At 33.9% G+C, this 27,116-nt stretch overlaps 6 protein-coding genes across 6 annotated transcripts; 2 read left to right on the top strand and 4 right to left on the bottom strand.

Annotated features, from left to right (window-relative positions):
• Positions 1-9,504: 9,504 nt before the first annotated feature.
• LOC110991548 (allergen Tha p 1-like) lies at positions 9,505-11,627 on the top strand. The gene is made up of 2 exons (XM_022256924.2): positions 9,505-9,658; positions 11,135-11,627. The coding sequence occupies exon 2, from the start codon at positions 11,139-11,141 to the stop codon at positions 11,517-11,519; it is 381 nt and encodes a 126-aa protein (XP_022112616.2). The 5' UTR covers positions 9,505-9,658; positions 11,135-11,138; the 3' UTR covers positions 11,520-11,627.
• A 268-nt stretch (positions 11,628-11,895) lies between these two features.
• Positions 11,896-13,776, bottom strand: LOC110991544 (allergen Tha p 1-like). The gene is made up of 2 exons (XM_022256918.2): positions 13,285-13,776; positions 11,896-13,013 (listed from the first exon to the last, which is right to left on the bottom strand). The coding sequence occupies exons 1-2, from the start codon at positions 13,460-13,462 to the stop codon at positions 12,820-12,822; spliced, it is 372 nt and encodes a 123-aa protein (XP_022112610.2). The 5' UTR covers positions 13,463-13,776; the 3' UTR covers positions 11,896-12,819.
• A 961-nt stretch (positions 13,777-14,737) lies between these two features.
• LOC110991542 (EF-hand domain-containing family member B-like) lies at positions 14,738-16,432 on the top strand. The gene has a single exon (XM_022256916.2). It carries the CDS (start codon positions 14,842-14,844, stop codon positions 16,390-16,392), a length of 1,551 nt encoding a protein of 516 aa, XP_022112608.2. The 5' UTR covers positions 14,738-14,841; the 3' UTR covers positions 16,393-16,432.
• Positions 16,433-16,442: 10 nt separating this feature from the next.
• Positions 16,443-18,953, bottom strand: LOC110991545 (allergen Tha p 1-like). Its single transcript, XM_022256920.2, has 2 exons — positions 18,725-18,953; positions 16,443-16,676 (listed from the first exon to the last, which is right to left on the bottom strand). Exons 1-2 carry the CDS (start codon positions 18,894-18,896, stop codon positions 16,498-16,500), a joined length of 351 nt encoding a protein of 116 aa, XP_022112612.2. The 5' UTR covers positions 18,897-18,953; the 3' UTR covers positions 16,443-16,497.
• A 593-nt stretch (positions 18,954-19,546) lies between these two features.
• Positions 19,547-22,963, bottom strand: LOC110991512 (ejaculatory bulb-specific protein 3-like). The gene is made up of 3 exons (XM_022256884.2): positions 22,844-22,963; positions 21,965-22,170; positions 19,547-20,666 (listed from the first exon to the last, which is right to left on the bottom strand). The coding sequence occupies exons 2-3, from the start codon at positions 22,152-22,154 to the stop codon at positions 20,479-20,481; spliced, it is 378 nt and encodes a 125-aa protein (XP_022112576.1). The 5' UTR covers positions 22,155-22,170; positions 22,844-22,963; the 3' UTR covers positions 19,547-20,478.
• A 609-nt stretch (positions 22,964-23,572) lies between these two features.
• On the bottom strand, positions 23,573-24,605 carry LOC110991531 (elastin-like). Its single transcript, XM_045634541.1, has 2 exons — positions 24,467-24,605; positions 23,573-24,394 (listed from the first exon to the last, which is right to left on the bottom strand). Exons 1-2 carry the CDS (start codon positions 24,489-24,491, stop codon positions 23,577-23,579), a joined length of 843 nt encoding a protein of 280 aa, XP_045490497.1. The 5' UTR covers positions 24,492-24,605; the 3' UTR covers positions 23,573-23,576.
• Positions 24,606-27,116: the final 2,511 nt, after the last annotated feature.

The following is a 27,116-nucleotide window of genomic DNA, read 5'->3' as shown; positions in this document are numbered from 1 at the left end:
TAATGAATAAATTTTAAAGTAATTTTGTTTAAACTATACACTTAGCTTCGATTTGAATGTATTGAAAGAAGTAATATTTTTTTATATTTGTGGGTTTATTATACAGCTATGCGCCTTTGTAGGTACACATTTTTTGCCATAGTACGTATTTTAGGTAATGCAAGACAACTAGTATGACGCATACTTCTATGAGTCACACGTTGCGTTTCGGAGAAAGTTGGGCTAGTCTAGTTAGCTCTTGGCTGGATGCGGACAAGGCTAAGCTGTTACCGTGTCCTGCCTCGGGCAATTGTTTGTGGCTCCGAGGGTTCTAGTGGGTATGCTCAGTGGCGAGTCCCACATGACCCTTCACAGGCAACCGTGCCGCGGGAGGGTATACGTAACGTATTTCCCCACGAAAAAAAAAGTATGACTCGATATATATGTATCGAGAATGAAATGATAGATACAAGATAATTATGTGACCATAGCGAGTTTGGATGTTGCGATTGTTTTTAATGAATCAATAGGAAGGTACCGGTGGACCAGTCTGGGGTCCCAGGCGCTAAGATATATGAAAGTAAAATTAATACTTACTCTTTAAATATTTTATAAACACTATTAATATGTCTACACTTGTATTATTGTCTTAGATAGAACCCTTTCAATTGAACACATTCATTGAATGACTGTCGTCTTTTAATTAATCGGAAGGGTACAAACAAAGGTGGTCAAATTTGGAACGGTCCTTATTTAATTGTTAATAGGGTTATTAATAATATATAAATATAGTCAATGTAAGTATTAGTAATTCAAATACAACACTACGAACGCATGTGACGGTAAGTGTTTGTGATTATATCAAAATTTACCCAGGAGTTTCATTTAGTAATCATCGTGAACGGCTCTTATTTTATTTATAAAGGAAATTTCAAAAACAAAACATGTTCATAACTTACATATATCTGTGTGTATACAGTTATTCAGTATAAAATCAGACATTAATAATTTAAAAAATGTATACTCCCCCCTTCAATAGTCAGGGGCATTAGAGTCCTATTGTAGACGCATTTTAATTAACAGTTTTTTTTAAGAACCCATTAATGTCTCAAGGTATTGTACAAGTTAACCGATGGAAGCAGATAGTCCGCTCTAGATGCTTCGTTGCTGACCATGGCGCTCAGACATGTGCTGCCGATTAAACAGAGAGATAGTACCGGTTAGTTTTTTTTATGTTGGTTATAAGCCTAGTTTTAAGTAATTAACACACAGTTGACAATTAGCATCAAACAAAATTCGGGTTTTTTAAGTGTTAACATCTTTAGGCGTTTGAGGGTAATTTTTTTACGGATCGTTACGAAGATGTGCAGCGTTTTTGTCGAAGAAAAGGGAGAGAGCGATTGAGACCGATTGAGAGAGAGTAAGAGAGAGTATGTCTACCTTGGCCAAAATATTTCGTTTAATAGCCATTATATAGAGGAGGTAGAGAGAAGAATTAAAAAATCCTGGATTTCATATTGGTCACACGAGCATATTTTCAAGTCTCAAATGAGTCTATCACTGAAGAAAAAAGTGATGGACTCAGTTGTGACACCTGCACTGTTGTACGGCTGCCAATCATTGCCTATCACAGTTGAATTAATAAAGAAAATTCAAATATTTCAACGATCAGCCGAAAGGAGCATGCTAGGGTTAAGTCTCAGAAACAGGGTAAAGAGTACAGCGATACGACTAAGAACAAAAATAATAGACGCGGCAAAAATGGTGTGCCGCCTGAAATGGCGTTGGGCAGGGCACACAGCAAGAACAAGTGACAACAGATGGAGCGAGAGAGTGCTGCACTGGTACCCGCGCGGCGCGAGCCGGCCGCAGGGGCGCCCACGCCGACGCTGGGCAGATGATATCATCGCAGTCGCCGGGGTTACCTGGCCGCGCCTGGCCCGCGACAGAGGCGAGTGGAACCGGAAGGAGGAGGCCTATGTCCAACGGTGGACAAACCAAAACGACGACGATGAATGACGTTTTATTATCCCTAAATTTTAAAGATTTTTGGAAATAAAGGCTATTATTATTATTATTATTATTATAAGAGAGATCGAGAAAAAATGCACGCTATTAGTTGATGTACACGTTTAATGCATATTAGAACTTTCTATAGAAGTTCTGTCACAACGTGTTGTAACGTGTGAATATATATACAAATACATGGAGTTATCATATACTGGTACATGATAATCTATTCGGGCTTTTACCTTAGTAATAATTAATTTGCGAAGAAGTTTCACTTCTGACATCAAGTCCCATGTGACTGACACGCAGTGAACTTTTCATAGAACTTTCACATAGAACCCAACACCCAACTACCCAAGTTAGATCTCTGTATTTCATATCTTTGGACTACTGATAATCCATATACTGTTCAATGCATTGTGCTATTGTTAACATAATCAGACAATATAATTAACAGTTCCCTACGAAGAATCAATGCGTGAGGACAATCTAATAGGCTGATCGACCTTCGAGGCTGGCTTGACCAAGACTGTCTTGTCAGAGAGGTCAACTGACTTGTTTACCTACTAATACTGCTTCGTAAACTAAATATATTTAAAGTAATACAATTGTGCTAAACTAGCTAACTATATGGAAGAAAAGGTGCCTCCGAACATACGTAAATGTAGCATTTGATATTAAGGAATATTATATTAATTAGATTTACATAACATTGTTTAACCTAAGCCGTAACTAATACAAATAATTAAAGTAATATCAAATCAAATTATTAATTCTAATTAGACCACCTAAAATAGTACTTTTGAATGTTAAATCACTACATAGTATAAACAAAGTCGCTTTCTGTTCTTTAAACTTTTTTCTTGGATTTTGATGCGATTTTTTAATAGATACAGAGATTAGAGGAAGTTATAATACATTAAATAGTGAATAAATTGTGATGTTTTTGAGATTTCTAATGTGATGTCGTAAATGATTACATTGTTCCGATTACATTAATAACGCACGAGCCGTACGTTTCCAATGTAATCGAATCGGAGAGCCGTACAAAATATTTTTTCTAAGTAGTAGTTCACATTGAAAAGGTCTACAGAAAACTCCACGATGGTATAACTCTATCTCTAATGGATATCCCACAATAACATTTTTTTGTCATTTACTTTTTACGACAAAATATGATGGCTAATTTTCGAAGCGACTTAAGCAATACAGCATTAATCCTTATCCAAATTAATACCTTATATACATTTTTCGTTTAATATAGATGTATAATATAGATATAGATACAGACAATATAGATTATATATGGTCCCTTACAGTAAATGATTTAAATGAATATTTTCAAAGATATTACAGATTTCAAAATTGCGGGGCGTTTGCGCCGGTGAGCTACGCTCGCCAAAATAACGATCACCCAGTCCAAACGATAGTATTCCGATTTGGAATCAAATATCCTCGTGTACAGAGTTTATGTCCATCAATATATTATACTGGCGGGGACAGCTAGTATTAATATAAAATTATAGAACATTTTACATACATTATACAATTCTGTTAAAGGCGTTCATAACTTTTTAAAATATATTTTTACAAGATTTAAGATATTAGTGGAAAACCCGGCATCCGTTTGCGTCATTAAACAAGTAACGACACAAAAATGCAACTTAAATACATAATTGACAACTGTATATCATAACATTCATCAGCGGAAGTAATCAAAAGCCATTCTTTGGTTTTTATCCGAAATATATTTTTTAAAACAATAACAATTACTCCAAAGAAGAATGACAATTATTAATACTTTACTGTAACATATCATATTATGAAGTTTTGTAAGTTTTTGTGAGACATAAATAAAATAAAAAATATAAATATTTTTGTTATTAAATTGTTCTTCTTAGATATGCACTCAAACACAACTTTTTTTTTTTTTTTTTGTTATTCGAGGTGGAAATGCATTTGCGCATCCCCTGCCCTAGGAAGTTGCAGGGGTATGTGGGACTCGACCCACACCAAAATCTCTGCTATTCAGAGACTGGGTGAACAATACCCACTAAAACACCTCGACAAATACCTACAAAGCCGCGTTACAGAGGCTCCGGGGTCGCTATCGCATTCTACCGGGACCTCAACGGCATAATACATTCAAAAAGCTTCGGTGCAATACACTACATAGGAGGTAAGAGATGGGCATATCTTCTCCTATTTCCTCCCCGTCTTCTACCCCTAGGATTCGTCCTAAAGCGCTCCCTTTCTCGTTCTGCTGACTCCTTCTGTAGCATTACATGCTCACAGAAGGATACCACTGCATTCCATACCTCGTCACTGCCGAGCATTTTATTTACAACACAAGGTAAAGCAAGATTATAACCCACCACAGAACAAAGATTATGACGCAACTGAGACCACTGTGGACAATCCTCCAACGTATGCTCTGCAGTGTCATCATTTGCGCCACAGTCCAAGCAGCTAGTTGTTGGTTCCCGCTGCACTATGTCATGCAGGTACCGCCCAAAACATCCATGTCCTGTCATTACCTGCACAAGACGAAAGGTAAGGGTACCACTTTTTCTGTTTGCCCAGTCACTAAGTACTGGACGAATAGCCTCTACCGTTCTATGCCCTGCTAACTCAAACACAACTACAATATCGTCATTGTTCAGATAATTTATTTATCCGATTTCTTGAATATACTAGAAGGTTCTGAGTACTCGAGTAATTGACAGACCCAATCAATGTTCAGTTACAATAAGAATAGATGGCGTTAGTGGCAACCACTACATACTTAAATTGTGTGCTTATTATATAAATATATAGAGAGAGCCGTATTAATATATTTTAGAGATTTTTGTAATTTTAAAGTGTTTCGAAAAAGGAAGATTACCAGTCTCTGTTGTACAAACACTCCCTAATATTTTTAATTACCAATGTGAATGATTAAATTTAGATTTTTGTATATTTTTTTTAATAAAAAAATGTAGGTATGCCTCAGATTTCTGTATGTGTTTCATAATCATTTTTGAATGCTTAAGATCAGCCCCAGCCTACTATGTCGTCAACTTTTTTGGTATTGGGTCACATAGAAAGAAGGATCCATTAGCTCAGATTGAACCTACGATCTCTGGGACGATAGTCGCTCGCTAAAGTCACTAGGCTAACACTGTTCCTATGAATAAAACATTTATTTAGTCAATAGCTAGTTTATGTTTATTTGTTGAAACGGCAAGCTATTGTCTATGGTTTGCGCAAGTGAAATAAACGAGAATTTCTTACGCTTACTCTAAATCTAGTGCTTACAATAATTATAACTTTTTATTTCCAATAACTATGCTGGAAATAAACATTTTTTTTATAGAACAGGGGGCAAATGGGCAGGATGCTCACCTGATGTTAAATGTTATTAATTATAATAATAATTTATTTATTTTTCTCCCTTAAACATTAACAATAATAATTAATAATACAGTGACAGTATTGGGAGACTGGTTTCCAAACTAGGTAAGAATTTTATTGACCATGGACACTCATTGCCAGAGGGCTCACGAGTGCGTTGCCGGCCTTTTAAGAATTGGTACGCTCTTTTCTTAAATGATCATTTAACTAAGACGATACAATATACAAATCTTGGCAAAGTTTCTACAAAAAAAATTACAATTACTCCCATAATCATAGACAAACGGTCCAGTGTCATAGGTCATGATCATTAGTCTAGGTGATTGATAGTGTTTTTTTTTTGGCAGTGATTGTCAAACGTCAAGGTAATAATACTTTAAATATATTTAATATAAATGACACATTGTTTTCGGAAGTTAGACGCAACAATGGCTTTTATCATAGTTATTTTTCTCAATTATTTATTTATTTACACTTCGTTGCTAAAGAACACAAATAACACAATATATATAAATTACAAGGGATGCAACGGGCGGCCTTATCGCTAACAAGCGATCTATTCCAGGCAACCCTAGTAAGAAAAGAAATAAATAAAAAAAAATGATGGGTGCAAGAAGTGCATAACCAGAAGTTATATAAAAAACAAAATAAATTTATATTAATATATAGAACCTTAATCTATTAATAACTATATATATTATATTAACTAACTAAAACTAAAAAGCTAATCTTACAAATTCAAGAATAGCAAATAGAGAATTACATTTACAAAACGAACAGGAGATTACACAGGTCACGATTGATCAGGATATGATAAGTTTAGGAAATATTTATATAGAAGAGTTTTAAAAGACGATAGGGAGGAAGCCAATCGTATAGACTCAGGCAGCTTATTCCACAGCCTAATGGCGGAAATCCTAAATGAATTGAAGGCCTATGAAGGAAGAGCTGTGGGATGAAATTTCTAGATATGTCATTTCTAGAATGATAGATGTCTATTGGAAGAGCGTAGAGTATAGTTAGAAGGACCTAAGAATTTGAAATTATTTTTGAGATCAGAAGGGGTTTTGAGAATTTTCAGATACTCCTCATCAATTCTCAAAAAGTTAGCGGCTAATTGATTAGTAATTAGGATTTTATGAGGGATATTCAATTCATTTTGTTATAATTTTTATTTTATCTTGTTTTAATTATTTTTTAGTGTATACGGTTCATAATATATGTAATGTTTTATGAGCCTGTAATTGGGGTAGCACTTGGCTTATGTTTGTGTTATATGCATGTGTTAGTGACTACATTGTTGGTGCAATAAACAAATAAATCATTTTTATTTATTCAAATTTATATTTGATGTTTTTAAACTTAGTTTGGATTTGCTGATTTCTTATCTGCTATAATTATACGATATATTTCAATAAATATTATATGCTTCTACTAAAGCTACTGATGATCTAAACTAAAATAGAAATAGGCAGAGCATGCAGCAAGAAGAGGCCCTATTGGAAAACGAAACAGAAGAAGACAATCGCTCGCTTGTCACCCATTTATGACATCACGCATCTCCTGGGGTGGATGACATTGCTAATAGGGCTGGCTCGAGCTGGTTGCATCTCACCCAAGACCGAGATACCTGGAGATCCTTGGAGGCCTATGGGAGGGTTCTTGCAAAGTAGTTAGGAAATAGTTAAAAATTGTAATATATTTATGATCACTATGTTCTTTTGAAAAAAAAAAATAGGATTTTTTAAAATATTTTATATTACTAGTTATATAACCTGATATTACGTACATATACAGTGTATATAATGACACTCAAGGGAATGTGCAAATTATGACGTTACAAAGAGTCCTCGTTAAATATAAAGACTAAAAATTTGTATTAGAAAAACAAAAAATAATCAAATTCAAATTTCAAAAATCATTTATTCATGTAGGTAACATAATGTATACTTATGAACGTCAAAAAGAAATATATATTAAATGCTTCAAATTTTACATATACTGCCAGTTCTCAAGGGCGTAGAACGGAAGAGAAGAACTGGCAATAAACCCTCATTTCTGACTGTTATTTTTACTTGACGTCTTTTGCCGGACCAGAAAGTGACACAGATTTAAGGACCCTTCAATAAGGCAAACCCTTTTATTAACATTACATATAAGTTCATATAAAAATGATTAAAGCCAGTTGAAAATCAGCTTCAAGCAAAGAGTTTTATTTATTATTTAATTGAACATACCTCTAACTACCACAACCTAACGTAACTCACTGAGAAATAAAATAATTTATATCTAGAAAAATTGTCGTATTAATTCTTTTATCGAACATAATGTATAAATCTAAGCCAAGATTTTCAATAAACCTTTAACTGACCTTATATAAACCAGCTTTACCATCTTAATTAGTATTGAGTCATTATTTGAATAATTCCCTAGGTCATAAGGTGGAAGAGCAGTTATTATTAACTACTTGATAGATAAGTATGAAAAAACAATTGCGCGCTTTTAAAAGATCTATATTAATTGCGCTGTACCCTTTAAGGTTAGGCGGGTCTGGCCTCAGATTTCTGATTCATGATCATTATTTTCTAATAAACTATCTCTTAAACACACCGTCTTATATTCCTTCGCGATGTATTCCATTTTACCGTACGAGCGAAGGTTAAACATATAAGGTCCATCGGTGCCCTTTAAGTATGAGTAACATGTTGAAACTATAAGGCCGACGCATCCATTTCAGTAAGGTTCTTTACCTGCTTTGTTCGTCCCATGGCATGGTAAGCATTAGACAGAAAGATACAAATGAGAACTGTAGTCAAAACAAACAAACATACGTTGTTAGAAGGGCATTTTAGTGCCAAATATGCGTTTGGGGCAAACTCTTATCACTTAGAGGTATGAAAAATAGTTTACGACCTATGCTCTGGCTTCATTTCACAAGTTAAGAACATCGCCTATAGTTACAAACATTGTTTACAACTACAAAGTGTGTCAGTGATGCATTATATTTTTTGCAGGCGCTTTGCATTGTGATAGTCTTTTACGCTAGGTAACACTGAAACTGTTTTAATGAAAACCGGCTTAATATTGAAAGTTGTCTATACTTTATTGATTTTCGAAGTATTCTCCTTCCTCTCTACACATCGTCATTCGATTGAACCACTGGCAGTTTCAAACGCTTTCACTGCATCATTAGGGCACAAAGAAAATACCTGGAATTTTATCTTTAGTTCTTGGGAATAAAATATGAAAATCACAGGGTGCCAGGTCAGGACTGGAGATGACTCAATCTCTCAACATCTGACATAGACAAATATTCAATAGTCCGTTTTGCGAAGTGCGACAATCCTGAAGGATCATCGTGGTGAAGGAGGATCCTGCTTCGAGGGCGTGCTCTCAAATTTTTTGCAGGCAAACTGCGATTGACATCCCACTCGCAAAATAAACTTTCCGACCAAAGAATGAGGCAATCTTTTTTCCTTGACTTCTTCCTTTCTTTACATTTCTTGGCTGATACTCGAAAGGATATATTATGTATGAAACTGGATATTTTGTGTGTGTTTTAAGTTAGCAAAATAATATAATAATATCATTGATGGAATAGTCCCGATGTCATAAATAATATAAAATCAATTAAAAAATCCAGTTTCGTTAGGATTTTTCCAAAGCCTATAAATATTAAAAACAAGTACACGTAGAATAACGAAGTGGAATTAATTATTGTAATAAGTTGTATGTTGACAAAGGAAATATACTTGTGCAAGATTAATACATCATTATCAGATAAACGACAGCTTTTTACACTTGATATGTATTATGCATGTTTTAATAGCTATTTGGACTCCAAAAAACAGAAATTAATTATAAAAGGGCTTATAAAAAAGTTTGAATTACCAGTGGGAATAAAAGAACCAGCGACTCATACATGACAATTACCGGTATTGATTTCTCCTCTCTAATAAATATGACATGGAAAACCATGGGCAGAAATATAACTAAAAAGTGATGAAATACCCAGAAGAATTATATCTCAGTTGTGGATTTTTCATTGCATAAAAAATGTTAAAAAATCTATTATAACATAATTCACACGAGTTTTCCGTTAGATTTTCTTCCGCTGGCTATTGTCTATTAAATTAATGAATTAATAATGACGTCTAGTGAATAACGCAATTTTTATTGTAAGCAATGAAGCAGGTATAAATGTCCTAAGTTAGCCGTGAGATCTTCACAGTTGTGTCTAGGAACCTAGAGATTGCAAGGGGATTTATCTAATCTTGTAAGTAAACAATTTTATAAAATCTTTATTGCACTATTATTAATATAATAAGTTTAGTTGTTAGATTATTAATACAATTTGAAAGACAACAAGAAGTAAAGTTCGAAATAACAAGAAGTCCTCAAGTAAATAAGTGTTCAAAATTCGTGATTTATTTTTATTATTCCTAATTCATTTACAAATTTTTAGTTCGAAAAGAAGTATATAATTTTTTATGAGTGACTTTGGTCCATCATTGTCCATAAATTAAAAAAAAACAGACCACAGGTCTTTCTATGATAAAGACTTATTATAGATAGTAGGAATCCCGATTATAAAATTATCGCAAGTTGGCAAGCACGATCTATGCCTTAAAGTAAAAATTATGGAAGGGACCAATTAACATTGATTTGATTCAATTTATCGAGTATTTTTTAAGGGTCCGGAAAACAATCTTTAAATAATTGTCGCCGGAACAGGTCAATGTAGATACTGTATACAACGCATTTTTGTTATTTACAGTAATTTTATTGCATAGTTTTAAGACTTTACTTTTTCTCACATTTACTATGCGATGACAGATCTTAATAAAATACAACTGACAAAGCATTAAATGGTAATCAGTGATTGATTTGATGATAACATCCAATTTAAATTTTTCTAGTAAGCATCAGTAATTATATTTTTTTTATTGTGTTTGTTTATTTTAATTTTCTCCTTAGATTACTTCTAATATAATTGATGTGTATGCGTGTTAAATTTGTGATGTCATATTTTCTTGTTTTACGAAATCAAATACATTCGTATGTCCTAGATACTTTACATAAATTAATAAATGGAAAAAATATATGAAAAAATATCTACAGGTCTGCCAATATGACCTATACTAAAAACTGTCTTAGAGATGCCTGTATAAACACATAGCATTGGATTCTTGATCTTTCTTACATTGTCAGTTCTTTAGCAATATTTTCTCACCAAAAAGGTGTAAAGGTGCTTCTTTGTAAAAAACTGTAAAGTAGGTCCTAGGTGAGATCATATACTTACGATACGCACAGAGAAATATTGGATTTTTTCAAAAATTTATTATCTGTTGTAATAAAGTGCTTAGATATAACTAGGATATTACCGCTGAAACAAAATTATTTCATTAAAAAAAAACATATAAAATTATGTATCGACACAAAGTTATTTGGGTGAAAATATTATTGATGAGAATAAATTTTATTTTGTTAGAACATAAAACCCATTATACATAATATAATGTTCATACAACTCATTAAATTAAAATTATTGTTGTTACAATGGAACAATAGAATCACAGTAATTAAAAACAATATTTACATAACGCCGACACGTTTGCACTATTATAAACTTTTTTTAAATTATTATAATTTGTATATAAAGTTTTATATAACAAATAATTGAATAAATTTTTGCAGACGCATTTTACACTCAGTCTAATCCGGTATTAAACCAAAATATTTCTATTTTTAGGAAAATGAAGTTAGCACTTGTCTTGGTTCTTAGCTGCCTTGCCTTAGCTTGGGCGAAACCTTCAACATACACTGACAAGTATGACAATGTCAACGTGGATGAAGTGCTGGAATCCGATCGCCTATTGAAAGGGTATGTTGAATGTCTTATGGAGAGAAGCAGGTGTCCACCAGACGCGAAGACCTTGAAGGAAACTCTTCCAGATGCTTTGGAAAACGAATGTAAGAAATGTACAGCGAAACAAAAGACTAACGCCGACAAAGTCGTAAGGCACTTGGTGAACAAGCGTCCGGAGCTGTGGAAGGAATTGGCCTCAAAATACGACCCAAAAGACCAGTACCAACAGCGGTACAAGGACAAGATTGACGCTGTCAAAGAAACATAAATGTGGTGGTTGAATGTATTCAGTTATTTTTTTTTGTTTCATATAAAAATTTGTCTTCAGTCGAGTATGTATAAAAAAAATATTCCAAATATATTTGTTTAAGTTTAATTTTTTTAATGTCTATCCTTCCTGTCATACTTATTATTTTATGATTTACTGTAGTATTCTAGTAAGAATAACGTTTCTTCTCTTCCTTTATATCGTTAATTGAAGTTTATTTATTTATTTATTAAGTGATACTTCTTTTGGCGGCTTAAGGAAAAATAATGAGAGTAATTTTTATACGATGCGCACACCGTTACAAAAAACCGACACCCGGAAGTTGGCTATCGTCAACATTTTAGTTTTTTATATTGTCTGTGTCGTTTTTTCTATGACCGTAGATTAAGGCGAAAGATAAAATTATTGAAAAGACAATTTTGTAGAGAATAATCTAGGCTTTGCAGGCATCACGAGTATCATTCAAGTATCACTTCGTTTAACTAACTGTCTCAGTATAAATATCTGAATATTATTGAAATAAAAATGAATCGCAAAATATGTGTCTGAGCGGTAAACTTGAAGACGGTTGGCGCAATTTAGGTTATTAATGTAATTTTTAAGTGGAGAGGAATATTTTTATGGAGAGAAAATATAGTTTTATTTAGTACTAAGATTTATATTCCAAAAAATCAAACAGCCTAAGTAAAAAACTATAGGCAAACAAATTGACAATGAGACAATGTTAATTAATCTGTTTATTGGCAATAATTAAGTTATAAAAATATGTCATTGTATATATAATTCTACTGTACTGGTGTATGTCACTGAACACCTCCTTTACGGGTGGACCGATTTTAATGTTTTTTTTTTGTATGTGTTTGGGTGGCGCCCTGGATGGTTTTAATTCACAAATCAGCCCGTCAGATGGCGCTGCAGTATCTTATTTAGCAATTTATCTATACAAAAAATAAACAGCTGGCATATATTCTTCTGCCGGTCTTATTCTCTTAACAGAACTTGATAATTTTTTTGGGTGTTCAAGTGATTCGAAAATTATGTATAAATAAATTAATTAAAACTTAAAAATAATAATTTCAATTAAAAATTGAAGAAAGAATCACTTATTGACAGTAAATTCATATCTATCTTTTTTTATTGAATATCTATCTTATTATATTGTAAATAATTATTTCAAAATCTGTCCCCGATAATTATTACTTATTTATTGCATCTAAGAAGGCGTAGAAACATCTCCATTGTCCATTGGACGGCTTATGGAAAATAATCATAATTTTTGTTTACAAGCAAATGAAAAGTATTACTTTCTATCTTTCTCTTTAAGAAATTTATTGAATTCTTCCCTATATTTTTTCTCTCCATCATACTTGTTCACGAGCTGGTCCCAAGTATCAGGGTGAGCTGCCATTATAGCTTTTATTACCGTTTTGATAAGCTGTTTCTGTTTTGGAGTGCATTTTCCACAAGATGACTCTAATGCTTCCGGTATAACTTCTGAAAACCATAACAAATTAAAAATATTAATAAAATTTTCTTAGCTTTTAAATACTGCTACTACTACTAAGATATTAATATTCCAAGAGTGTTACAAACTTAATAAATTGAATGCTTATATAATGGATGCAAACAATGCATGTTTTAAAAAAATGAACAGGATTCTCGCACGGATCCGAGTGGGTAGCACCGCCACTCGGCCCGCTCCGCTCGGATCCGAGAAAAGAGAACTTAATGTGTTAAATCACAATGATATTTTTACAATACCTACTTTTAAAATCTTTTGCTTCCGGTGTACACGGACCTTGGTCGAGGAAGCATTTTGAGTAACTCACTAATATCCGGTCGTTTTCTATGAGAGGGTTGATGTCGAAGTCATCATATCGTGGGCTATAATAGTCCGATAAAGCTGGTGTTACAATGTATACAAGGAAGCATACTGCGAGCATCACTAAAAATAACCATTATCGAATGAGCCACTGCGAAAAAATATACGTATAATATGTATGTATAATTTACTGAATTATTTTTATATAACGGGCAAAAGGCCGTCTTATGTTAAGTAATAATCCGCCTGACACTGACATTGACTGGTTCCCAAATGCGTTTCCGTCATTTTAAGAATTTTCGTCTGCTCTTGCCCTAAGTCCAATTGGTTCGGAAATATTTCAGTGGAGAGCTGGTTCCAAATAATGGACAAAACCTGTATTAGGATCCGCTCAGTTGTGGAACGATGGACGTCGAGGTGATAGCCTGCCGCGAAGTTCGATAGCTCTGAATACTCTCCATGTTAAATGCGTTAGAAGATGCAGAGAGATACCACTTCGAGATCTTTACTCGACCTAAGGGATCCAGCCACGCAGAAAGATGTTTGTGTGTTCACTATTTTCTTTTTTAGAAAATAATGTGAATTTTTAATAATGCTTTTTTAATATTTCTTTATTCCAGAAATAAACTTAATTAAAAATTGTCGCACAACAAAGTAGGACATTTTTGTGCCCCTTTAACTCAACACGCCACCTTCTAATAAGTACCTAATTGTGATCTAAAATATTTTTATTATTAAAAAATAGCACTTCTCACAATTCTTATGAGGATAGTGTAATCACTGCCTTTTCTTTCATTTGTTTACTTTTATCGTTGGGCCTTAAATTAAAAATACATTTACTGACTATTTTTAAAACATGTATTGAAATAGGTATATAGTCATCAATTCTATTTAGAAAAATCACGTCTCATACTGTAAGAAATAAATAATCTTTTTGTTAATATTTTAATCTACTACAGTTGTGTTGTTTTGTATTATGCAAATGTAAATAGTTGCCGCAAGTAATATGTAAGGTTACCTTATTTTTTTAAATAAATACGTAAATATTCTTACCTCAATTTTCTCTATCAAAGAGGCTGTAACTAAATTGCGTAGTAATGTTCTGTCTGTATTTATAAAGTGCATTGCACTATTATTAGGTGAATATAATCTCGCTATGTAATCATTATTTTACGATGTCGTACAAAGTGTACATAATTATTTTGCGTAGGTAACCTTGAAGGCTCTGTGGCTTGAGTTGGAATACAACCTCAAGACTATGAATTTCTTCGTTAAATCAAAGACGTATGAAGTAGACCAATAATGTTAATACATTAAATAGATAACCAACCTGTTAGAAAGAAAATAAATTATTTTTATGACTGCTTTAATATAAAAAAATAAACCATGTGTTTATGAAACATGTCAAATCATGCAATGTAAATATTGTAACCATTTTTGATAATTCTTACAATAATTGTTGATAATTTATTTTCTTTGTATTATTTTTATTCGATTGCAATGCCGGTAGATTGCCAAAGGTCCACCTCTGGTGGGAAGGGTAATTGGGGAATGTTTATAGAACGTGATCCGAAAATATGTGCCGCGGGATTACCCTCTGCTCAGCCAGACGACAAAGTTTCTGAGTCATTAAAACATTACTTATTGAAGGATGAAGTGGATGCTCTTGTGAGTGATGCAATCTTTCCACCGGAGCCTCCTCGACCATTGCCACCTTTACGACGACCGATTCCATTAGACAAACGCTTCGCAGGCCCATTTGGTCAAGTTGCGCAGTTAATAAATCCCCCAATAAAAACAAAATTCCTAACACTTGTGGATGAATTTAAGGATACTACGTATACGTCTTATTGGAAAAGACCACTTGCACAAGTGCGTGATCCTGTGCCGATGCTTCCCGATGGTATGGATACTTTTGGCACCACTTTTGGAAAGAAAACACCATTTCATGGCAGGTTATATGATGTTGTAATGCCGAAAAACCCACTTCCCGATAAAACACCTCGTTCTAAAGAAGCCGGAGTGCAATTAGACCGAGAGTACTGTTCTCCTCCGTATAATGGAGATGTAACATTTGGGCACAGAACATTTGTTGATAAGCGTGGTACATACGCTAAATGTTGTCTTACTGACGATAGAGTAGTTCTCGGAAAGGGAGGCCGAACGATTTTAAATACACTTCAAGCTAAATATCTGGAAGCCAATCAATCAAGAGTTGGAAAGGCTATCACTCCGAATGACAATATAAATAACGTTCCAGAAGGCTATGCTTTTGGAAAATTAAAACCACCTGATAATTTACCGGAATGCCTATCGTATTGTGCTTTAAATCCAGAACGGCATTTCTTCAAGAAATGCTTAGGACACTTAAATTCTCTTCGAAAATCTTTGTCAAAGCGTTTTTTGCCATCATTCTTTAGGGATTTCTTTTTAAATATAAAATTTTACGATAAAGAAAGAAGTGGTTGGTTACCTAAAAAGGTTGTTTATGATTTGTGTGCGTTAAGACTTATTCGATTCGACTCGTCATTAATAGAGCCCTTGTTGTCTATGTGGCAAGCGTATGATGGAGAAAACATTGAGTACAAGACATTTGTTCATGTAATTAATTACCGAGAACCATCGCCAGATCTATCAAAAGTCAAGGACATTCCCGATGAATGTCTTTCATTTTCAACTACTTATACAGAAATGGTAGCGCCTGGAAAAGAGGAAGATAGAAGTCGAATGGCCGGTTTGCCATCGGGTAGGTACTTTGACATGGATAATCCAGTTACTCCTGAACGTTGCTGCCGAGCAGATAGAACTTGCCTACCCCATGAATCTGATATGAAAGCATGTCTCAATCCAAGCATTTTAACTTTATACCATGTTAATCACAGAGATATGTATGCTAAACGAGAACCTCCAATTGTGAGAAGGGTTTTTGAAGCAGCCGGTGAAATATTTACTGATGAAAAATTTAACGAGATTTGGGAAGAAGCTAAGAAGTATCATTCAGATGGTTGGGTCTGTTATGAAACATTTAATAGAGCTTTAAAATCATCTTAATTCTGTAGATTTATTAATTCTGACTGAATTCGGGTAAATAAAATACTTTATTACTGTTACATGCTTTAATTTTAGCAAAGTATAAAACTCTAGTGTTCAAAATCTTTAGTTGAGAAATTCTTGGAATTCTTTTTGATATTTTCCTTGAGGATCGTAGTATGATACCATATCTGTCCAAATGTTTGGATGCTTCTCTCTCACTTGTTTAACTAAAGATTTTCCGAGATATTTTTGCCGGTCCGTACACTTAGCACAGTTTGTTTCTAATATTTCAGGAATTTTATCTGTAACAATAAGAGTAAAGGATTATAGTCTGTACTATAAATAGCGGATCCAACAAACGTAGCAAAATATTTTATTCTTTACTACAACAAATATTTCAAGATTCAAACTTGGCATCAGTCCAGCAGTTCTCCAGCTTAAGCGAGACAAACTAATTATTTTATATACAACGTAGATATTATCACTATGAACAATTTATTTTCATAGTGTGAAAATAAATTGTTCAAATATTCGTGAATGTTCCACAGACTTCATCTCGACATCCAAAAAAGTTCCGAACTGAATACGAACTGGTAAGATTCGATATTATAAAATGGTCCAAAAATTGACATAATGTCAGTATAATAAATAAACATACATGATTGTCTAGTTCTAGGCAAATATTTAATATCGATATTTATTTATCGCTGGGTATATTAAGGCCCAATAGAAAACATGTCAAGAGTCTCAAGTAACAGAACAAGTGGTGGGAAAGGAAATATAAATATGTTTATTGAGCGTGATAAAAATATATGTGCCGCTGGTCTACCAAATTTGGACGATGCGTCAATACCTAATATTCTTCCATGCTACCAGCTTCAAGATCACGCCGATGCCCTATTACATGACGCTATTATACCTGAAAAGTCCTATAATCCACGCCAAATGTCAAGTCGGCGTGATATGCGAAATGCTGGAATGTTCACCGAATCAGCTGATCTAATTAAGCCACCTATGAAGACCAAATTTCAAACGTTGGTTGACGACTTTAAAAATACACAATGCCACTCATACTGGAAAAAAGAAATAGGAAAAGTGCCAGATCCGAAAGGAAATCTACCAGAGGGCGTAAATGTATATGGGAAAACTATGGGAAAGAAGTATCCGCCATGCTTAAGTTCTTACGAGGTAATATTTCCCACACAATCTATAGAAGATCAAGTCCCACGTTCAAAGAGATGTGGAGTTCAAACTCACCGTAATTACTGTTCGTTTAACGCGAATCAAATTTTCGGAAAGAAAACAAATATAGATTCATCGAGCAAACGAATGAAATGTTGTTTAACTGATGATAGAATATGTATAGGAAATAATTTAAAAGCACCGATACATTTTCTGCAAGCTAGGTTTAATTATAAAAATGTTGCTAGGGTAGGAGAAACTCAAGAACCAAATAATAATATTGATTATGTACCAAAAGGGTTTGCGTTTGGCAAAGTTGATCCTTTAGACGGTATCGGAGTGCCCGAATGCCTGACAATGGAACTGAATCCGGACCGAAAATTCTTCAAAGAATGCCTAGCGCATCTGAATACTCTGCGAAAGTGCATGTCTAAGCGCTTCGATGGAGCGTTTTTCCTCAAATTTTATTTGGAAATTAAATATTTGGATGCTCCTAAAACAGGATGGTTGCCGAAGGATGTCGTCTATGACACCTGTAAATCAAAATATATAAAATTTAACGAGAAACTTCTTGAACCTTTAATGTCTATATGGAATATATTAGATGAATCAAGAATAGAATATAAAAAGTTCATTCATATGCTGAATTATAGAGAGCCTGTTCTCGAGCTTCCAAAAATCAGCGATATCCCTGAAGAAAGTATCGATTTCCGCACGACCTATTCTGAAATGTGTAAAGATAGTGTAGGAAATACACAAACATATATGGCAGGAGTACCATCTGGTAGGTATTTCGACAAGGACTACCCAATAACGCCTGACGGGTTATGCAGAGCTGACCGTGTGTATCTACCTCAAGAATCGGATGCCAAGTCCTGTTTATCTCCAAGTATCTTGACAATGTATGGAGTGAACCACCGTGATATGTTCGCAAAAAGAGACTCGAAAACTATAAGGAAGGTATTTGAGAATATCGGAGAAGAATTTACTGATGAATCATTTGACTATATATGGAACAAAGCACAGAAATATCACTCTCAGGGTTGGGTGTCCTACGAAACCTTCCGCCGTGCCTTAGATAATAAAAGTACTTAGTATTATAGTTAAGGATATTTTGGAGTAGGATGTTTTTGTTTTCACTACTAATTTAATAAATAATAATTCTTACCCTTCACTCGCTTTATTTCGGGAGTACATGGCCCCTTGTTTATCAAACATTTAGAATATGCTAGTAATAGCCTTTCATTACTTAACACTTCTGAGATATCAATATCCACACCGTCATATTTGTCCTGCGCATAGGCAAACATAAATAAACAAAATAGCACGATTAATTTCATATTAGCTGTGGTAACGATCTGATCTCGGTCTTAGCGCGATCAATCTTATATGTGTTTTATACTAGTCATTTGTTTATAAATACTAAGAAAATGCTATTAGAATATTAATAGTGATGCGTCAGTAATCCAGTTTTAGACCTCGGTGCTTTGTGGTCAGCGCAAATTACAGATCAGCCTTGTTCTAAGCGCGATCATCGACATAGTAGATAATGGAAAAATACACAACTCCATAATGTGACATGTTTATTCATTAAATACTTAACTAAAGCATTACAAGGAAGTAAATTATGCACTGTTTCAAGAATTGTTGTTATATTATACACCTTTAAATGACGTTGAGCATTGGTGCTTTTTGAAGTTATACTTCTTTTGGCGCGATGGAGAAAAATGATGAGAGTGAATTTTTACGATGCGCACACCAACACATAAATTCGACATTGTAAAGTTTGGTCTAGATGGCCTAGAAATGGATAACTATGTTCAAGTTGTATATTCTAGTATTTTATATTTAGAACACGTGTTTCGTAACAGTACAATTAAACAGTGTGAATAAATCAGTATTACTTTGGTGTTTTTAAATCAATTTCATATTCGACGGTGTTAGTATTTACTAATAATTTATTTATTTAAATAAAATCTTTTTGATTAATATTTATCGTTAATGACTGCAGCATTTTAGTTATTTTTTTCCATACGCCAAAGAAGTATAACTTCTAACGCGTGTACATAAGTACACACACTCTTTTTTTATCTTCCGTAGCGATAACTATCCCGATTTTACAAGTGTCTACCCACAACTTAGATACAGGAGTTAAAGTCGTTTGAGCTGTAAATGAACGTCTTCGGAGGGTCAACAATGATTATTTATCACATTTTGAAGATAACAATTTTGGTTAACTCATTTCGATGATTACGTATACAATAACAATATCAAAACAGAGCATACATTTGGCATAAAAATACAAACTAGACAATTTAAATGCATTACTGTTGTTTTAATAATTAGACCATATATAGTAAACTAAAATTCCTATCGACCTTACTAGGCTTTAATCGGTTTGCCCTTGTCCATAATATATGTATGTATGTATGTATGTACATACATCTCTAAAACGTCACACACTTTATCGTCCCTATATAGAGTATAGGTAGCTAGGAAGACAGTACTTGTTAACTTAAAATAAATAGTATTAAAACTACGTTAATTTCAATTTTCTTCCATCATACTTAACACGTAAGGTAAGAAAACAACAGTGTTGGCCTAGTGGCGTCACCGAGTGACTCTCATCTCTGAGGTCGTAAGTTCGATCCCCGGCTGTGCACCAATTTTTCTATGTGCGCATTTAAGATTTGCTCGAACGTGCGTCAGGCACAGAAGTGTGATCACCTACTTGCCTATTCGATAAGACAAATGATCATGTCATCTGAAGCCTAGACCTCATGCTGTAGTGCCATTGATTTTAATTTTTAAGATTCAGAGACGGTATGCGAGAATCATAAGGTATGTAAGATGCAGACAATGACTTCAACTTAAGATCCATTGTTCATTGTTAATGTAAAGTTTACACAATTGTTATGTCTTCTAATTCCCCGTCACTAAGAAGTTGTAGAGAGCGTCTCTGTTTGTCGCGGTTGGGTCGTACTTTTCTAATAACTCGGTGAAACGAAGTTCACTCTTCGACCGTATACCAAGAAGCATTTTCCTCACAACCGCTTTCTGCTTTTGGGAACACCTTCCGCAGGCTGTTTGGATCGTCTCAGGTAGAACTCCTGTAATAATGATGAGAAATTGTGAATTATATTGAATACAATATTCGATTTTTTAATTTAAAATACTAGTAAACTAACACTGAAGGAAATGTACACTATCACATTAGCTGTTAACTTAATTAATAAAAAAATATTTTGTTGGCTTCAGCGTGCGACTCTCATCCCTGAGGTAGTAGGTTCTATCCCGGGCTGTGCACCAATGTACTTTCTTTCTATGTGCGCATTTACCATTTGCTCGAACGGTAAAGGAAAACATCGTGAAGAAACCGACATGTTTTAGACCCAAAAAGTCGACGACGTGTGTCAGGCAGAGGAGGCTGATCACCTACTTGCCTGTTAAATTTAAAAATGATCATGAAACAGATTCAGAAATCTGAGGTCAAGACCTAAAAGAGGTTGTAGCGCTACTGTTTTTTTTTTATTTAACTTGGCAATGAAAAAGTGATATATATATACAAGTAGAACTCGTTTTATGTGATGATTCGATGATTTTATTCATCATTTATGATGATTCGGAAATTGTGTATTACTGAAATTTTCTGTCTACATTTGTGTCGCATTAATTTAAAAAAATCATTTAAATATATTACGGACCTGTTTCACAATCTATGGATAAAGTACCAAATGGCTATGCAACACATAAATTATTCGAAAGATAAATGTTCCAAATAAGATACATTGCGTTTCATGAAACGCAAAAATACTGTTTATCCTACCAATAAGTAATAAATAGTTTATTAGGAACTTATCCGGACATTGTGAAACAGACCCTAAGTCGGCTTATGAATACAATGTTACTTAATTTCTCGTTAAAATATTATATAAAAAAACACTTTCTTTTAGAGACAAATAAAAACGCTGGTGAAAGTCAAGCATTGAATACAGAGAAAGCAGGACGCAAATGGACTTGAAACGATATCTCCTCTATCATAGATAATGTAGAAGACTTACAGCGAACTTTTTAGGGCTTTTCAAATGTTGTTTTACTTTTATTTTGGCACATTATTTGTAATATTAAATATGATAGTTGTACCAATTAACAAGTAATTTATAAAATAAATTAGTTCGCGAAAAAAATACAATTATTCTGTCATTCGTTCCACTAAAAATTTAAATAAGATTTAAATTAGATTGATAGAAAAGATTAATTTAATAGAAACACCAGTTTATACATTACTTACATGGCTTCACATTATGTGTGTTATTTAAATATCCGTGACAAGCGAGAAAGTATATCAACGTAGTTTAAATGCGCCTACCAAAATATAAAAGCAAATATTTCATGTCACAAGACTTACGTTTAAAATTCTTTCCGTCCTTAGTACATGGTCCCTTCTCCATAACACACTTGTAGTATGCCAATAGTATCCTTTCGTTTTGGATGATTGAATCCGCATTGAAATTATCATATCGGTTATAAGGTTGTTGTTGAGAGAATGAGGAAGCCACCACCGTCAGCACACATGTTGATAGCAACCAGAATCTCATGATGACCACAAAGTACCTAGAACAACATAAGATTATTTGTTTTGCCTTTGAATTAAAATAAGTTAATAAAATAAATCAATTTTATGTTTATTAATAAATAGTGGAATTTGAAATTTTACGTGAATTAAGAAAGTAAAAAGTTTGACGTATAAAATAATCTTAACAGAAAATTGTAAAGTCGCATATTTTGGCAAGTCCCAAGATAGAAACAATAACAAAGAAAAAACGCAACAAGATAAAAATCTTTTCAACATTGTTATCCTGCGTTTGAAGAAATAACGACACAATAGAAAAAAGGCATTGAATGTTTTTTATAACGCATTACCTAGTTAAATGAAGTTTATTTAAATATCACAAAAATATAGCAAATTTCAGGGTGTCGGTTTTTTGTGACGGCCGCGGCGCGCGCATCGTAAATGTTTACTCTCATATTTTTCCCTAACGTGCCTAAAGTATAACTTCAAAAATAATATAATAAAAATTTTTCTATGTCTATCAGGATAATTGTAAAGTATTTATCATTAAACTCAATTAAAATCCATAAATCGTGTTAATATATTTAATTAAATTTATCAATGAAAATAAAATCTACATTCATAATTTCTTACTTTAAACTTACATTAACCGCAAACTTATATTAACGTAGACAGATAATAATTTTAAAATAAGTTTAAATTGATTGCACTTACCGAAGAAAGTGTTCCGAATGACGCACAAGATCGTTATGGTTGGTTCTCGGGTGTTCACAATTTCTCTAAACCTGTCCTGGGTACCAAGACAAAGCCTACTTTCGCCTTGCGTACACGCTGGCAAAGGATATTAAAAGCTTTGACTTTAGTCTAACAGTATGACCGGACAGGTATTATTCAATGTGTATTTGTTTGTTTGTTCAACCATAGTTCCGTCGGTGATATATCCAAAATAATTTAGTGATATAATATAACAGAAAGCATATAAATATATGGCAGACGTATGATCTAATGTTATGTGATACCCATGGACATTCTCAGTAGTGCGTTCATTAGAATTAATCTAATAAATACAAAGTATTAAGTTTACTTTGTTCTTTGCAAGAAATAAATAGGGTTTTTTTATTTTTATTTATTTATTAGTTTATTACTTAACTATTCGGCTTGTTTTTAAATCATTTAAATTCGTTTATCCAACTATGGTTAAACAAACAAACGCATATATATTTATAAGCATTTATAGCTTTATAAAGTGAGGCAGCCAAATATATCTATATAATAAAGTTTTCAATCCTATCATTTTTAAATTATTAATTAAATAAAACAACACATAAGTTTAACTATTTTATATTTACACAGTAATTAAGTATTTTTTTATTTCAGCAAATTTCTGTAAATGATATAGTGTTTTAACTACATCATCAGAACAAATGACCATCATCTCATGGTTTCTTTAATGTCCATAGCCATGTCCGTAACCACCGTACGATGTACCAATAACGCCAATTGGGCCAGCAGCAACCATCGCAGTACCACCAACTGAGCCAGCAACAGCGCCAAGTCCGTTATTGTCAATTAGCATCAGACCGTCCTGTCTTGCAACTGTATCAGCAACGGCTTGTGCCTGAGCCGCACTGCTCGCCACAGCAGCTGCCTGAGCTCTTGCAGCGTTCGCGATGCGAGCGGCTTCTATGGCACGTGAGTTTGCAAGGGCGACGGCTTGTAAGCGAGCTGCGTTTGCAATGCGTTCGGCTTCAATGGCTCTAGATAATTCCACGGCACTGGCAGCGGCGGCACGTCTTGCTGCATCAGCCGCTCTAGCGTTCTCTAAAGCAGCGGCTTGGGCTCTTTGTACGTTAGCAATACGGGCTGCGTCTAAAGCCTGGGCATTTTGAATGGCGTTAGCCTGTCCTGCTCTAGCAGCAACTTCTGCAGCGCGCGCATTCTGGATACCTGCAGCAGCGGCGTTTCCAATCTGAGCTGCTTGAACAGCTTGAGCATTCTGAATAGCACTAAGTTGTGAAGCGCCTACTGCACCGGCGCTGTTTAATGATGCAGTTGATCCATCTCCCAGGCCACCTAAGGAGCCAAGAGCTACACCACCTACAACCGCTTCACCAACAGCGAGTCCACCGTGACCAACTCCACCAAGATGTCCAAGACCAGCATCGAGAGCAATGCCACCATGAACCGGTGCTGATAAGATAGCAGGTGAGTAGTAGCCAGTTTGCTCAGATTTTGAGTCCGCAACAGATTTGTTTTTTAACACAGCTGTAAATTTAAATAAGAGTTATAAAAGCTACAATAATTTTATGTTAAGAAAACTATTAAAAGTTACCTAACCTTTTCCTAGTACTCCATACACCATGGAGAGAACAAATAGAACCTGCAAAGAAATAACAATTAACTCTTGCAAAGTTCCATTGGCATCGCATGTTGTGATTCCTTACCATTAGTTTGGACATTTTGTTGATGCTAACTACAAAACCTCTAGTTAAAGGCGCACAGACGAATATACTTTGTAAAAACTAACATGCACTTTTATACGAAACTGAAATTTATTAATAAGCAATTACCAATTCTAAATAGACGGCTGACGCCACTTTACCTGAATATAGTTGAAGTTCGTGTAAAAACTCACTGAAAACCGGTAAAAAGATCGTTGGATTTGGTCCACTACTCTTACGTCAGAATATGCTTTTAACTTACTATATTTATGCGCAGAGGCAAGACTGCGAGAAATTAGTCGTGGGCACTTCGTCCTCAAAAGTATATTCTGTCATGAGAGAGATAACGCAAACATGGCTACTAACTTTAACCACAATTCTGTGGGCAACAAAAAACGATAGCGCGCGAAGAATTTGCTCTAACCATGATTCTAATAAAGTGGTTTAGTGGAAAGGAAATCCAGTGGGAAAACCAGCAGTGCTCCAGGGATTCCATTCTCGTAAGGTTATGAGGCCGTATCAACTGCCGTTACTATTCATACCTTCCGCGAAAACTAACCTAGCAAAAAGGGCACAGATGGCAAAATCTATGGAAATAATAATTAATGAACTGCATGGACAATAGCTGAATTTGAATGAAATCTTCTAAAATATAGTCTTAATAAAGTATATCAAAAAACTACCTATGCGTACCGTGCCCTAAGGTATGATTCCCGAACCTCAAGATTTTTAATCTATTTTAATTTCGTATTTTTTTTTAGTTGAAATGAGATCAAGCTAATTTCTGATAACTGTTATTACCAACGTAAAACGGGTCAAGAAAAATGTAATTTTTCATTAACTTTAAATATATTGATATCTACTCTTTGAATAAACCCAATTAGGTAAATCGTCACGCTTTATTAATTAAAATCTTATACATTACTTATGTAAGCAGCAAATTAGCAACTTGCAAATGAAAAACTGCGTGTCAAAATGTGAGTCTCCGTTTAAACTGGCCCATTGCGTGTAACTATTGATCCATGAATCCATACATTAATACAGTATGCTAATAAACGAATGACTGTGTAATGAAAATGTATCAATCGATTTTATGACCTTTTTTAAATTGAAAACAGCTGTTATCTTCAAGGTATATAGAGCAGAGTAACAGTCCCTCGTTAAGATAATAAAATACTTATTAAACTTCTTTCTCTCTCATGAGGGAACAAATTTTACGGATGAAACGTCACGATGATGTGCAGCGTTTTTGTCGCAAAGGAAGAGAGCGATTGAGACCGATTGAGAGAGAGTGAGAAAGGGAGATCGAAAAAAAAATAACTATTGGTTGATGAATTCGTTTAGTAGTATTATAACTTTAGATAGAAATTCTGTCGCATAATATCATGTTTAAACAGTGTGAATATAGATATACAAATACATGGAGTGATCATATACTGGTACATGATCATTTATTGAGCTTAATAATTGATTTACACTTTTGCTTTTGGACTACTGTTTTACTTCTGATATGTGTACTTTGTACGCACGCACTTTTTGTATTTCTATGTAACAGGAGGCAAACTGGAAGGATCCCGTTTTTTTTAGATTCCTAGCTAATCTGATGATAAGTAGTACCATGGACTCACATTGCCAGAAGACTCGGAAGTGCGTTACCGGCTTTTTAAGAATTGATACGGTCTTTTATGTAAATCATTATATATTCGTTTCACCTTTAAACAAAGAGTGTTAAACAAATATGAATAAGATTTGATTAGGAATAAAACATCGCTCCGAGTCAAATATAATAAAAGGAACTTGTCTAAGACCCAAGGAAGGCTCAAGAGGTCAACGTAACGGTATATGTGACATGCTCGGATTCGAAGAAAGTATCGGTGACTAAGCGTGTTTTACGCAGGTAGAATTGCTCTCAATACCATTGGCGCCATGTTTTCGATTTGAGAAATTAAAAAGGTTCGTTAGATGTGTAAAAAATTCCATCAGTTTATTTTAATTGTACTCCTTTACAAATTTTAGAGTATCATCATCATTTGTTGCATAGGTCCTGTTATTGTTTGGATTGCAAATAAAGCTGATCTTTCTGGTAGTCTAAGTAACATTTTTAGCATTCTAATTTGTTACTGAAGTTCTGTTAATGGTGCAAGAAATCTTTTTGTTTATCAGTTTATATAGTTAATAAGTTTCTGATTTTTATTTTTAGCAATGATTTAAATTCAAAATCATATATTCATTTAGGTAACACAATGTATACATAAGGTACTCTTATGAACGTAAATAAAGAAATACATATTAAATGCTTCTAATTTTACATTTAGTGCCAGGTCTCAAATCAAAGGTGTAGATGGTCGAGAAGAACAGTAAACTCTCCGCCACTCTTTTTATTCGACAATTTCGTTCGTTTTTTGTTTTACAAAATGTTTATAAGGAGCTGCAAACATTACACCGTGTTCCACATCTTTATGTAATTTAAAAACTATAATTGTAAAAATAAATATATAAATGATGATGAAAACTAACAAAGATTTGTCATGTATGAGTAGTAGTCA

Source organism: Pieris rapae, chromosome 3 (genome assembly GCF_905147795.1).
Source record: "Pieris rapae chromosome 3, ilPieRapa1.1, whole genome shotgun sequence".
Lineage (NCBI taxonomy): Eukaryota > Metazoa > Arthropoda > Insecta > Lepidoptera > Pieridae > Pieris > Pieris rapae.
The sequence above is the reverse complement of the archived record's forward strand: the minus strand, read 5'-3'. Positions and strand labels throughout refer to the sequence as shown.

What these genes read in the sequence shown, in the direction of transcription:
- LOC110991548 (XM_022256924.2), top strand. Translation starts at nt 11,139, where the DNA reads ATGAAGTTAGCACTTGTCTTGGTTCTTAGCTGCCTTGCCTTAGCTTGG.
- LOC110991544 (XM_022256918.2), bottom strand. Translation starts at nt 13,462, where the DNA reads ATGCTCGCAGTATGCTTCCTTGTATACATTGTAACACCAGCTTTATCG. An exon ending in GGAAGCAAAAGATTTTAAAA is followed by an intron (nt 13,014 to 13,284) that starts GTAGGTATTGTA and finishes TATGGTTTTCAG; the next exon opens with AAGTTATACCGGAAGCATTA.
- LOC110991542 (XM_022256916.2), top strand. Translation starts at nt 14,842, where the DNA reads ATGCCGGTAGATTGCCAAAGGTCCACCTCTGGTGGGAAGGGTAATTGG.
- LOC110991545 (XM_022256920.2), bottom strand. Translation starts at nt 18,896, where the DNA reads ATGAAATTAATCGTGCTATTTTGTTTATTTATGTTTGCCTATGCGCAG. An exon ending in CGAAATAAAGCGAGTGAAGG is followed by an intron (nt 16,677 to 18,724) that starts GTAAGAATTATT and finishes TTATTGTTACAG; the next exon opens with ATAAAATTCCTGAAATATTA.
- LOC110991512 (XM_022256884.2), bottom strand. Translation starts at nt 22,154, where the DNA reads ATGAGATTCTGGTTGCTATCAACATGTGTGCTGACGGTGGTGGCTTCC. An exon ending in GGACGGAAAGAATTTTAAAC is followed by an intron (nt 20,667 to 21,964) that starts GTAAGTCTTGTG and finishes TCATTATTACAG; the next exon opens with GAGTTCTACCTGAGACGATC.
- LOC110991531 (XM_045634541.1), bottom strand. Translation starts at nt 24,491, where the DNA reads ATGGTGTATGGAGTACTAGGAAAAG. An exon ending in GTATGGAGTACTAGGAAAAG is followed by an intron (nt 24,395 to 24,466) that starts GTTAGGTAACTT and finishes TTAAATTTACAG; the next exon opens with CTGTGTTAAAAAACAAATCT.